Here is a 14,006-nt window from a genome sequence, read left to right on the forward strand (position 1 = left end):
ACAAGAATTACGTATGCATGAATGAGTTCTGACTCCCTGACTTCTAGGAGAGAGAGAGAGAGAGAGAGAGAGAGAGAGAGAGAGAGAGAGAGAGAGAGAGAGAGAGAGAGAGAGAGAGAGAGAGAGAGAGAGAGAGAGAGAGAGAGAGAGAGAGAGAGAGAGATGCTCGGCCTATCACAAAATACGCAACTCCCACAACTCAAATCAGGCCTTGCAGAGATCACAGTAAATTGAATGTCTCGTAACCCGTTTGTAACCGGATATCATGGGAGCGTGCCACTGAAGCACACTCTCAAATGACTCATCAACACATCCCTCCTCCCTGCTGAAAAACACAGAGCCCAAGCATCCATCGCAGGTATGCAGAAGAAGACGAGAGAAAAGGGACAGCTCACAGACATGCGCATATTTCAATATTAATCAGCTCAGTAATATTTTAACAGGCACTAAAAATCCAATTCTGAGTTTATTGCCTCTGACTACTGGCAATGATTATCCGTCCTGTCGAGGCTAAGACTGCTTTGGAGCTATGCACAATCTGAATGGCTTTAACGGCACAGTGTGACTGACCCTCAAAGTAAGTCTGACACCCCATTTAACTCATCCCAGTGTCGGACAGCGGTCCTTCACTCGTTCTACACAGCTCCCAGTGTCGGACAGCGGTCCTTCACTCGTTCTACACAGCTCCCAGTGTCGGACAGCGGTCCTTCACTCGTTCTACACAGCTCCCAGTGGAGCTCACCTGTCTCCCTCCCTCAGTCTTCCCCTCTTCTTCTGTCATCCCACACCCAACCAAATCCAACTCATCCCTCGCCAGCTTCTACCTTCCACAACCACGAGGCCAGGTCTCACTCTTTTTCTTTCCGTTCTTGGTGTTCGCCATCATTCATTCGCTGACAGTGGTCACATGCACAGCTGAAACATTGATGAAAAGGAGTAATCAATGTGTACTGTAAAGTATTCCCTCTGCCTCCAGCACATTCATTAAAGTTTAAACATGCATATTTATGATCACACCTGTCACAGACATGACAGTATGCTGCAAATAGGGGAGGCGATACAGTAATATTATAATGCCAATGACATTGGCTGGTGTTGTCAAATAAATGTGTTCAAGCGTGTGTGAGTTGGTGTGTTGAAGAGAGAGAAAGAGAGAGAGAGAGTTGAGAAGGGATTAGGCCCGGGAAAAAGAGCAATACCCCGTGTCTCGTACTACAGTAATGATGCCTGATGGAGGTGGAAAGTCACAGATAATGGTGTCTACTGGTTTTGTCTGGGGTTATACATTGTTAACTTGAACTTTATATTGCCTTCACAATGTCCTTTGTCTTCTTACTATCAAACGGGTCACATAAATAGTTCCACCATATTGTAAGGGTTACAGGTGGAATAATACTTACTGTAAGTCGCTACTGGATAAGAGCGTCTGCTAAATGACTAAATGTAAATGGAATAAACACAGTAGGCAGAGTTGGTTGAAATTTTGCTGAGCTGGAAACAGAAATTAAAAAAAGAAAGAAATAATAAAATATTTCCACGTTTGGAAATTATAGTTAGCATATCCACTTCCTTTTAAACTACGAAAAGATAGACACCAAAGAGAGAGAGAGAGAGAGAGAGAGAGAGAGAGAGAGAGAGAGAGAGAGAAGAGAGAGAGAGAGAGAGAGAGAGAGAGAGAGAGAGAGAGAGAGAGAGAGAGAGAGAGAGAGAGAGAGAGAGAGAGAGAGAGAGAGAGGCTACAAGAGTTGGATGGAGAACTCGCTCACTTGCTTGGTAAGGAGACTGGACGATCGGCATCACATTTCAACATAGGCTACTTATCTGGATGCAGACTGGGACTTGTGAAAACTAACGAGTCAGACGTAACCTAGTATTTACAACAAGTTGTTGGAAACAGAAAAGTTTCACCTGGAGATATTTCTTGAACTTAACCGTAGCCTATATATGTTTTTTTTTTACTATTGGGGAAAAAAACATTTTGCGTACCTGTGGAGAGAGGTGAATCAGATTTTCTCCGTTCAGTCTTGCAGTGCACAATTACGCACACCTATCGCCTCTAATTCCGCACGCAACAATCCTGGGGTCGTTTATCAGGTATGCTCAGCGATATATTCCCGCACTTAATGAATTTCGGGTAAACAGTGTAAATATCATTTTGTTGTAACATTAGCAGATATTTTTATATCAGTATATTATTAGGACAGACGGTGAGTGACTCATTTTCTGTAGTTACGCTGTATGACCATTTTGCTATTGCTGTACGTTACTGAAAACAATGACTTTAGGCTACATTAAATCCTTATTTGTAACTTTCGTAAATGTGACGTTAGTTTGTATAGGATAAATGTAATATTGGCTATGCCTAAATGTGAATATCATAAAATAAAATCGAATCAAATTATATTTAGGATGTTGTCTTGAATAGGCTACTTTGTTTATCCTGCTACCGTTAAGTGTTTTTTTTACGGTGATGTATAACTTTCAATGCGTACTTGACTAGAGTTGGCTGTTTATCTCATGCACCAGATATCAACTAATCGTAATCATAGTTCACAATGCATAAATAATGTCGCATAAATTATGTTTATAAATGTGTTTTCTCCAAAACTTCGCAGGTTCTGTTGACGCAAGGAAAGGAATATCCTGTAGAAGAACATTGATAAAGATTATGTTTGTTCCAAGACACTGACACCAGTTTAGATGCGGACACCCAATAAATGAAGGCGACTGAAATGATTCTGACAGGAAGGGACCTCTAAGCTTATTGACTTCTTTCTACCTGGAGCCATGGCAAAGTCTGTGGAGAGACATATCCATGAAGTGAGAGTCTGAGAGTGTCTTCAGTAGGAGCCTTTCAAATAAGAAGTATTCAACGTCACTGTCAGCAACAAGATTCAATTATTCTTTCATTTGATAAAAACCAAAAACATTTTATTCCGATTTTGGCACCTGCCACAGTATCTGCCTTTTCACTGTTTTTCTTAACTCTTCTTGTTAGTTCTGGTTGATGTTTGAAAAGAAGACAGGTTTTTCATAGTGAAGATAAATGGAAATGAAATGAACTATGTTTTCTACAACCCACCCAACACAAATAAGATCACATTTCTGTCTTAACATACAACACAATAGTGTCTGAATATTCCATGTTCACACCTGAAAGAGAAAAAAAAGTAATTCCAGTTCCCTCCCTCATTGTTATTTTCCCTTTGTTCTGTTTCTCTCACCCTGTCAGCTCTCAGAGACGGCCATCTTAAGCTGAACCCTTTTATGATATGATTACCACTCGTGCATTTTGGTCAGGTCTTGCTTCGGAGTTTTCAAAGCAGACAATACTCCGAGTCACTGCCTAGTCTAACGTCAACTTATTGGCACACAGTGCCTGTCACTTCAAATCACAAACTAAAACCTTTTCCACACACTCCTTTCCTTCTTTCATCCTATAGTTTCTCTCTCAGCAGACTCCATCCTGGCCGGCACTATTCCACCCAAAGGGGAGGAAGACTTTCTGACGCTGGCCGCCTCGCGGCTCAGCCGCCGGAAGCGTGTCATAGGGGCTGCAGTGGGCGTGGCCATGGTCCTAGTGCTCTTGGTGGCCATCCCCCTGTTGGTCCACACGACCAAAGGCGGAAGTGCTGGAAGTGGAGGAACCCATTATGAGATGCTGGGTAGCTGCAGGATGGTGTGCGACCCCTACACCACCTCCCAGACTGGCCAGGAGCTGAGTGCTGTGTCACCTCCACCACCGGATTATGCTGGAAGAAAGACAAAGTCAGGATTCCGAGGGCCCCCAGGGATCCCCGGACCCCAGGGAGCCAAAGGCCCCCCAGGAGAGAGGGGTAAGCCAGGTCCACAGGGCCCCCCGGGTCCAGGGTCCGGAGGCTACGTGCCCTCCTTGTACAGCCCCAAGATAGCCTTCTATGCCGGGCTACGCAAACAGCACGAGGGCAGCGAGGTGCTCAAGTTTGATGACGTGGTCACCAATGTGGGCAACTACTATGAGCCCACCACTGGCAAGTTCACCTGCCCCCTGCCTGGCATCTACTACTTCACCTACCACGTACTCATGAGGGGCGGAGATGGCACCAGCATGTGGGCCGACCTGAAGAAGAACGGACAGGTCAGTACTAGTGTTTGTGTAGAGTGTGTGTGTGTGTGTGTACAGTAATCCTCCCTCAGTTTTGACCACCCTCTCCAAACTTCTCGTTGCCTTTGCTACATTGAACACTTGGAATTCACAGCACTCACTACTTAGTAGCGCCGAGACAGCAAAGGAATAAAATAAAGATAGTCTCCCTCATTAAAGCAAAGTCATGCTTTACACTTGAAAATCACAGCTACAAATATTTGCATTTCCACATGCACTGTGGAAAATGACAAGTGGCAGAAGGCCGGCAGTCGCTGACAAAGAAACAGTCTAATTAGGAAGTATCATACACAGTGCTTGATTATCGCCTACAACGTAAACTGGAAAAAAAAAGAGCGAAGGGAGAAATATCTGTCACAGTGTCGACCAGTCAGTTTACACACCAGATATAAATAAATAACGAAGGTAAAATTGACAGGCTGCTCATCCACTCCCTCTCTCCCCAGACACTAATTAAAGACAGTGGGGACTGCTATGAGGAAGGGGAAAGAGGAGAGGTGGAAGAAATCCCAGAGATTTAATTTGAGGGCTCCAATTCATGAACATTTTCATTTTCTCTCATTGCGTACACACACATCCAAAGGATTCGCCACACGCAAGCACACAGTTGCAAAGAGACCACCACGCAACCATGCGTAAGCAACGCAGATGCACTCACGCCATTTCACGCGAGACCACTAATGCAGCAACAAAACCATCACCTTGACGTTTGAGTGAGATCACAGAGGTAGATCCCAGAGGCAACAAACTGTATTTAAAATAATAATGGCCAGCCTGATGTCCTCTATTGTCATTCCAGTCACTCGGCGTGTTAAATCATTCATAACTCCTGGATTAGATCCCCCTCAACACAAGGCCCTCTGCCTCTCTGTTCCTTGTTCATTGATTCCCCATTAATTATCTTTTCACTCAACTCAATTATTTAATTTCACCCAGGTCAATCTCCTACCCATCAGGTGGACCCATTTAACACACCGCCTCATGCCCAAGACACTTCACAGGACCACGCCTGAACGCTCCTCACTGAGCTTGTGGTGGGCTCAGATGAAAATGCGCAGGACACTAAAGATCGTTTTCCAGTTCTGGGTGGTTCTAAGGCCCTCCAGCTGAGGAGCATACTGCCTGAGGCGGTTTGAAGTGTCAGGCTGTTGCAGATGCGCAAAATATGCTCTGCAGCCTAATGCATTTTATTTCTGTCTTCAGAATTGAAGGCTGCATTTTTACTTCAATACAGGTGAATCCACCTGCGTCAGTAAAACTAGTGTCCTCTTCATTGTAGCTTTGAAAGCACCTTAATAGCAGGATGAAGGCAATTTTAGAATAAGAGGTTGGTGATTGGTGAAAGATGTATTTTCAAATGGAACAATATTTTCAGGTGCAATTATTCTCTATAGAACTGCAAAAAAACGCATTATATCACTGCATTGTCTTCTAGGCCTCGGGTCAGTTGCAGATAGAGAGATTACAATTGTATGTAAATGTAAATAGTGAGACAGACAGAGAGATAGAGCGAGAGATAGCTAGAGAGATCGAGCTAATGAAAATGAGAGAGAGAGAACATGACAAGGACACGCCGAGAGAAGCTCGTCAGTGAGAGGGGTGGCAAAAGAAGACAAGTTAGTTGACAGAGGATCAAGGGGAGAAGAGGAAGATAGATGGTTTAATAGAGGTCTGGAGACAGTGGGCCGGGAGTGACGAGGCATCGGGGAGACTGGTGTGAGAACCAGGATGACATCAGCTCACAAGACAGATGGACACCCGCTCAATGTATCAGGGCTTGCCTAGAGAGCGAGATCTCTGGGGGGAGCAGAGAATGGATCTAGACGTTGTGTCTGTGTACCAATTCCAAGCGTCTGTTTCAGATGTAAAATCAGCCTCCTCCTTAATGGTGGGACTCCAGTGGCTGTGTGTGTTCCTCCACGGGGCGCCTTCCTTTCTTCATGGAGCACCACCTGTATTGTTGGAATCGTCTCGTTCAATGGCACCGTCTTTTTTCTTACTGCTTACCCTCTGTGACTGATAAACGGTTCATAGTTTATGCGTTGCGGATGCGTGCTTGCTATGTGGTTGTCGTGCGGTCGAACAGGGGGGGAAAGACAGTGACAGGTGATGTGGTTCTGGCCCAGTGGCCTCAGCCTGATGGTCCCGAGAGTAGATCTCAAACCGTCACAACTTCACGAAACGACGGCCTGTGACTCCGTGCATCCCTTCCCTATTAGCATCAGTTAATCCCTCATGTGTAATGTCTACGCTCACCCGTGCACAATCGCTTGGAAATGACTGTAAGGCTGTAAAGAATCATTTGGAGGAGTCAGATGGCTGAGCGGTGAGGGAGTCGGGCTAGTAATCTGAAGGTTGCCAGTTCGATTCCCGGCCGTGTCAATTGACGTTGTGTCCTTGGGCAAGGCACTTCACCCTACATGCCTCGGGGGGAATGTCCCTGTACTTACTGTAAGTCGCTCTGGATAAGAGCGTCTACTAAATGTAAATGTAAATGTAAATTTGTGATTGCGGGGTTGACATTACGCTTTAACCGTTATGGCTCAATTAGTGACAGAACGACCACATACTTCCTCTGATGATCTAACAGTCATTTGACCAAGATTAGTATAAACGTACTGCCTGCTGCCCTCACGACCGCTTTGTATGTCATATCATGCATAATCAGCCTCATTCAAATCTCATCCGAGATATATGATGTGGACGTGTGGCACTTGGTATTCCACCACGCTCACACAATTGTTATTAGACAAAAGTCTATGGGGCTATGCTAATATAGCCATGCTTTATAAGATGCACTGACAGGTAATATGTCACAGGTATTTTTCAACTTAGTGTCCCTCATTAACTTGTGTGGTGTTATTTATTGAACGATTAAGTTATAGTCTTATAGCACTCCTATGATGTATATGATATCGTGAATACAAAGTGCAAAGTGGACAAATAGATATTACTGCCTTGGCTCTGATTTAATCTTTCCCCTTGGTGACACAGTCATAGGCTCTTTTAATAGATCGAATGAAAGGTCAAGTTATTTCACATGCTAGCGCTATAATGTCATCTCCTTCTCTGTAATGACCTGCACCTGTATGAACTCTTTGTACAGTGACATGGACAGGCCAGAGCAAAAGAAAAAAAAATAATGAGCCTTTTACAGGACATAGAAAGGTCTACACTGCCTTTCTCTGCGTGGTTCAGATTATTTTCTCGGATAGAAGCTAGCAAGTAGCTTCTCTGCATGAAAGAGATTGTGAAGAAAATATTTTTCCATATGATGTGATTAAAACCAAGACTGCTTTGTGTTGTATGCCACAGCAACTGTTTAGAACAGTAGTCATTTTTGAGAATAAGTTCCGATGTGCTGGTTGCTTGTTGTCTTAGTAATATTGTGGGCCCCTAGGCGAGAGTAAACCTATTCAATAAATATTCTATTTCCTCTGCCTTCGGTTTGGCCCCTCTCTCCCTCCATGGCTATGTGCTGTGGTCCCCTAGGTAAGTTTAACAGCTACTTTTCTATTGTCTCCGCTCTAAGAGGTCAGTATATCACAGCGAATGAATCCTGTCAGTTTTATTACCAGTGGAGCAACGGCGCCGCAGATAAAAACAAGAGTTCATATACCCTCACACATCTCCCCGGTCTCACAAAATATCCTCGCTTGATCAGTTTGTTACTCTAGTACCCCTCCTCCTTCCCAGCCCTCAGGCCCTTATTTTTCTTTCTTTCCCCCACCCCCCCACAACTACTCTTGCGGTTTTGTTCTTGTACCCCCGCCCACCCCTCTACCACCTCCTCGTACCCCCTTTCCCTCTGCTACCCCGTCCGCCCCCCTCTCCTGTGGCCCCTCCGGGCAGGGGCTGACTGGAAGCTGTAATGAAGGGGCCCAGGCCGACACAGAGACAGCCCCAGGCAAGGCCCCCGGGGGGGGGGCACGATCAGTAAACCCCAACTCCCTCCTCAATCCTTTAGCACTCTAACCAGCCAAAAGCCCCCTCAGCCCCCTTAGCCCCAGTATGCTGGCTTCCTGCCTTCATGGTTCATATGGAGCTGGCTCTGCTGTGGCTAAATCCATATCTGCTGTCTGCTCTCCCTAATCACACCACGTCTCCCACACATGCCTGTCAGGCCCATGTTTCAGCAGGCAAACCACAGACAACTTGCCACCCATCCCATATCCTTACATCTATGGTAAACCACCAAATAAAATAAAACAATTCTTCACAAGTGAATGTTTGATTGAGTGATAGGGAAGAAACCGAAGGAAACACAAAACAACGTGTAGCAACATGGACCCTCATAATGACAGCGCCTTAACAGTTGCGTAGGGCGATTTACGCTATTTAGAAATGAAAAGTGTCACCTGGATCTTTCTGAATTGCGCCTGGGGGCATAAAAGGAGAAAAAAAAAGAGCTTTACGCAGTTTGACCAAAATAATGAGCAGAATGACATATGCGAGACATCAATGGGATGTCACAGCGACAGCATCAATTTCAGAGGCAGGGTTGATACTAATGCTACAGGGGTTGTATCACCACCGACGGGGATCCAGATCTAACCTTTAGGAATGACAATGAATGGTTGTTATTTGGGTATCGGGAGAAAATATCAGAATAGAGAGTATACACTGTATTTCCTTTGTGCAGTACTGTTAGCAAGCACACCTCCATTTTGATGACCACAGAAAAACTTTCTAAGGAGGAAAGGAGTGAATCACTGACCCTGTGACTTGGCTTTCATACTTCTAAGTGCAACAAGCCTGAATGTAGCAACAGAACCCAAAGAATCTCAGCTCTAATGAAGGCAGACAACCAGACTGTAGCCTGAGCTATAAGCTCCGGTCAGTACAGTTTCTCCACTGTGAAACCCCAGGAGACTGACCGCCCCGCACCCCTAATCAATCTGCTTTAGACGGGTCAGGGAGGGACGCGCGTATCCGCCGTCCGCCGACCAAGCTCCATGTCGGATGTAGGATCCGTGACCTGCATCTCATTTTACACAGACATACAGACTGACCAGCCTGATGGAAAATAACAGGACTATCGATGAATGCCACTGAACAGCAGTGGTTTCATCCACGAAAAAACGAAAAAAAGATGTTGGAAGTTTATGATTATTTTATAATCATAAACTTAGGCTGTCTGTCTAAGCCTTGAATATATCTGGGATATTAATATCCCACACTGGGGTGATGGAGGATGAGCCAAAGTGAAGGGGGGGTGTCATGCTGGTGGTTGAGTTGCTGGTCATATTCTCGGCGTGTCAGGGATGCGCCGGGGCCGTGACAGAGATGGAGTGCTCACAGCGTGGAGCGACGCTGGACCCAGATGCAAGGCCACCGATGTCTGACGTGTCGGAAGATTGGAGGTGCTCCATGGGCCCATTCTTATATTCATCATGTATGACATTTTGGGCATGTAGAACAGTGACATATTCCACAAGTTGACTCGGTGTTGAAGCTGGAATGGATATACTTGAGTATCAAAAATGAACGCAGAAAGCCACATTAAATTAAGTACGACATGTCTGATCAAATCACAAACTACTGATAAAGAAAATGGATGGGGAATTAACATTTACCTAGCAGAAGGTTCACACAGATCTAAACAACACATTACGAATTCAAGTCAGGCCGCAGTAAATCTCTATTCCTGCTCAACTGTAAGTCAATCTGGGCATGTGTGTGTCTACGTGTCCACATGAGTAAACCCAATTAAACGTGTTAACAAACAAGTAAATATCCACTCCCGTCGCTCGATACTGGCCCGCCTTGCCGAGGGCATGCCAATGTGAAGCTGTCTGTCCAGGACACAGCTACTCGATATCATGCATATTGAGCTGAGCTAAGATCATAAGCAACAGGTCAATAGGGAAGGAAAGCTACTGTTGCCGCTTCGAGCTACACAGACTCCTCCCCCCCCTCCCAGGGGAACCTGTTGTCCCTCGTGAGCCTGTCCCCATGTGCGCCACCCAATCAGCTTCCCTCTCGATCCACCGATCCACCGTCTCAGGGCCTCCAGGAGCCGGCCGATCAATACGCAGGCCGTGTGCTTGTGTACGCAATCTAACCAGAGGTCAAAGTTTTGCGTGCCAATCCATCTGTTTATCCTGCGGTGCAGATGCGCAGGTGATGGCGTACACGGTTAACCTGAGAGCCTGAAGACTGGAAGGGCAGATCGAGCTGCGTCTGTGTGTTTTTTGCACTGGGCATGAATGGGAGATTGGGAGGTGGGGTGTGTGGGTGCTGTAGTTCTGAGAATGAGAACATTTAGCAAGGGAGGTAAGGGTGAACAATGAGAGTGGATGTGTGAGTGGGTAGGGTCAATGTTGTTATGCTCGGACTGGTTGCATGAAGAGGGTGAGTGAACCACAGCTGACATTCATACGCCTTGTTGTCCTTCTCGTGACTGTCAGCATCTCTTTCCACTGTGTGTGCGCGTGCGTGTGCGCGACAGGTAAGAGCCAGCGCCATTGCCCAGGATGCCGATCAGAATTACGACTACGCCTCCAACAGCGTGATCCTGCACCTGGACGTGGGAGACGAGGTGTGCGTGCAGCTGGACGGAGGGAAGGTACACGGGGGGAACACCAACAAATACAGCACCTTCTCTGGCTTCCTCATTTACCCAGACTGACCCGCCACAGACTGCTGGGAGCTGAGTGCAGCCAACCCCCACCGCCCCGCCCCTTCACACACTCAATTTCATAAACATCTCTCTCCTGATCTCTGTCGTCACAGAAACAAAACGAATGGAAAGGATGGAAGTGTGAAAAGATGCCGACTGGATGAGTGTCTTTGAAAGTTCCGTTATGTGGTGCGCTTTGAGGTATTTGTTTACTGGCCACTGTGGTGTGTCTGTGTGTAAATACGGAATGCAGAGATGGCATATCATCAGTGAAATAATAGCAGAATCTTGATAAATATATAAACAACATGTTCTGTTTGTAACATTACTAGACATAATGTGTTAAATAGTGTAAATAAGGCAATCGGCCGTTTGGTTCTAAATGTGTACAGCCTGATGTTGAACAATAGGACGGCATGAGTTAAGATCATGACCAGCAAAAATGAGTTTAAAGCCAAGAACCATTCAACTGTCTTCAACAAATGTCTCCATCGTATAACCATCTCAATTTCACTCTAAACAAAGAGGCCCTTTCCACCCATGAATCATCTCTAAATAAAATACCCTGCTGTTTCACAAGGAAATTCCTACTGTGCTTCAAAATAAATGTTGTTCCGTACCGAGATGGGGGATGCATGAAACATGTGTAACAACACAGGGGGTTGGCCTTCTGCTGTAACAACACCAAGAGGCTGCTGGGAGACTGAAGAGCCCTGCACAACCCCAACATGAACCACAACCCAGAACAAACAACACTGACATTAAACACGTGGATGCACACAACGACAATATGCATGCATCCAACTATACATAAACACACACCAATTGCAAAAATTCAGGTTTCGTCTCTATAAGTGTGCCAAATTAATGTTGTCTGGGTTTTGAGTTCAATTCAAACTGTGATTTAATGAATCAATCATTTGACCAAGCCTCTACCAAAAACAAAACAACTTGTGTGTGTATGTGGATATCAGGGGGATGTACAAAACTCAATATACAATATAGTGTTTATCACTTTTGCCAAATAGGAAATGTACATACAGCATATAACTAACATCCTGCCCAGATACATGCAATATTCAGACTAAATCAAAGGACATCTGTATGAAAACCTGCTTTGTAAACTCCAGATGGGATATCTGAAATTGATTAAAAAGTACTATTAAAATTACTATAACATCATTGTTAACATTTACTTAATGTTTGGTTTGGAAGTCAGATAATCATTTATTGATCCGCTATGGGGTTGGAAGACAACATATAAGCCACCCCCGACACACACACGCACACACACACGCACACACACACACACACACACACACACACACACACACACACACACACACACACAGACAAACAAACAGCATGTGATTAATGTTAAGTCCCATTGTTCAATTCATTTGATCACGCACGGCCCTGTGTGTGTGTGTAGAATTGGAAACATGTTGCTACAGGTTGGACACTACAACATGGATTTCCGATCCACATTCCTCCATATTCCTTTACCAAGGACTCAATGATATATATCTCTGTGCTGATAACATACCAAACATCATAAATCCAGTACATCTTCATCAAATTATAAAGATGTTTCATACAATGTAGACCACTACTGTCTCGTCTGCCACCCACCAAGCTTCAAAGTGATATTTATTTCGTACATATTTTCAGCCTCAGAAATTATTCATGTTTTGAGAAAATACACTTCACATTTTCCTGGTTATTTTTATTTCTGTTTGTGTCGCATTTTGACTGTACAGTCATTTAAAATGATTCCCAATGTTTCTGGACTTGATCAACCCTTTTCAGTATGTTGCGTTAGCTCTGGAGCTGGGACTGGAAAGTAAAACTATGGAATTTTACTATAGTAAATACATAACAATACCATGTACATTATCTCAAATATTACATAATATTTGAGATAATATTTCAAGACTACAGCACAGATTCATAAAAAATGCTTTTAAAAGTGTTTACCTGTTTCTAATGACATAATTATGCATTTTGTTTGACACTGATTTCATTTAAATAGATCAACAGTGCAGGTGGGGATATTTCCTTTCCGAAAACCACATCGTAGCTATTGAACGGTGCCACCTGTACTGTTGACTTAAAGATGGAGGGGGACCTTTAATTAAAGGGGAAAGCTAACAGCGCTCAGGCCCTAAAGGCTCTAGTGAATCTTTTGCCTTTGGGTTCGGGTGGGGGGGACTGCGGTTTGTCCACCCCCCTTCCTCCCCTCCTCCTCGCAGATTCCAGTTGAAAGTTTAATTGGACGAGGAGAGGACTGAGGCAGGTTGCACTGAGGCCCATTAGCGATTCCCATGCCGAATGCGCAGCCACGAGGATCACAGACTCACAAATAGGCGGATTAAAATAATCAATAGACTTCACTTCCATCGAACACACAGACACAGACAGACACACACACACACGCACACAGTAATTAGTGGGCAACCCATTTGCCACTGGACTGTGATACCTTACCTTGGCCTTCTCTCTTTCTCACACACAGCCAGAGCTGTAGGGCTTAATGAGGGGAAATAGTTCTCCCTGGTTGTGAGCAGAATGAGGAAAAGGTCAGGGAGTGGTGATGAGTTGGACTGAGCAACACAAGATTCTATAGGTGATATCCTAGCACGTTGTCACACCCAGGACACACCAAGTACCACTGTACCGTACAGCTGGAATCAAGGACAAAGTTCACGTGAAACATTTATGGTTTAGACAAGTAAATTGAATATATGATCATACCTAATCAACAGACTAAGCTTTCATGATATAGGTGGTTTCTTGAGGTAGAATATAATATATCATGCCATAGATTCCCCCAAAGAACACCATCAGGATACACCATCAGACTGATCAAAGATCAAATGATGAGCTGTGGAATATGTGATGGGCACTGGAAGTCACCAACCAACTCCTAGTTCGAAAAAATATAGTTCAGACTTCAGTCTTCGCTGTGTCTTGAAGAGCATACATAGCCAGTGGTTTCTGCATCAACACTGCCCTCTTCTGTTCTGTTTTGGAAGACCATTGTACGGATTTAAAATGACAATGACACTTCGCTGGACTTCAAATTTAATTCAAATGTTCCAAATTAAATTAAATACCACATGCAATCATTCCATGTTTGACCACTGCCAATATTACAAAATATGTGGAATACGAGGGGTCAAGTCTTGTCATATCCTACCATGATTTTAAACGGGGGAAAAAAACATCACGACCAGCAGC

The 14,006-nt window shown here is 44.6% G+C and overlaps 1 protein-coding gene across 1 annotated transcript; it reads left to right on the top strand.

Moving 5' to 3' along the window:
- The first annotated feature begins 2,614 nt into the window (after nt 1-2,614).
- Nucleotides 2,615-10,778, top strand: c1ql4a (complement component 1, q subcomponent-like 4). Its single transcript, XM_062458097.1, has 2 exons — nt 2,615-4,117; nt 10,596-10,778. The coding sequence occupies exons 1-2, from the start codon at nt 3,572-3,574 to the stop codon at nt 10,773-10,775; spliced, it is 726 nt and encodes a 241-aa protein (XP_062314081.1). The 5' UTR covers nt 2,615-3,571; the 3' UTR covers nt 10,776-10,778.
- Nucleotides 10,779-14,006: the final 3,228 nt, after the last annotated feature.

The sequence above is a fragment of the Osmerus eperlanus genome, chromosome 4, assembly GCF_963692335.1.
Source record: "Osmerus eperlanus chromosome 4, fOsmEpe2.1, whole genome shotgun sequence".
Lineage (NCBI taxonomy): Eukaryota > Metazoa > Chordata > Actinopteri > Osmeriformes > Osmeridae > Osmerus > Osmerus eperlanus.

Coding starts and splice junctions, on each gene's coding strand:
- c1ql4a (XM_062458097.1), top strand. CDS start 3,572: ATGGTCCTAGTGCTCTTGGTGGCCATCCCCCTGTTGGTCCACACGACC. Junction 4,118..10,595: donor ACCTGAAGAAGAACGGACAG/GTCAGTACTAGT, acceptor TGTGCGCGACAG/GTAAGAGCCAGCGCCATTGC.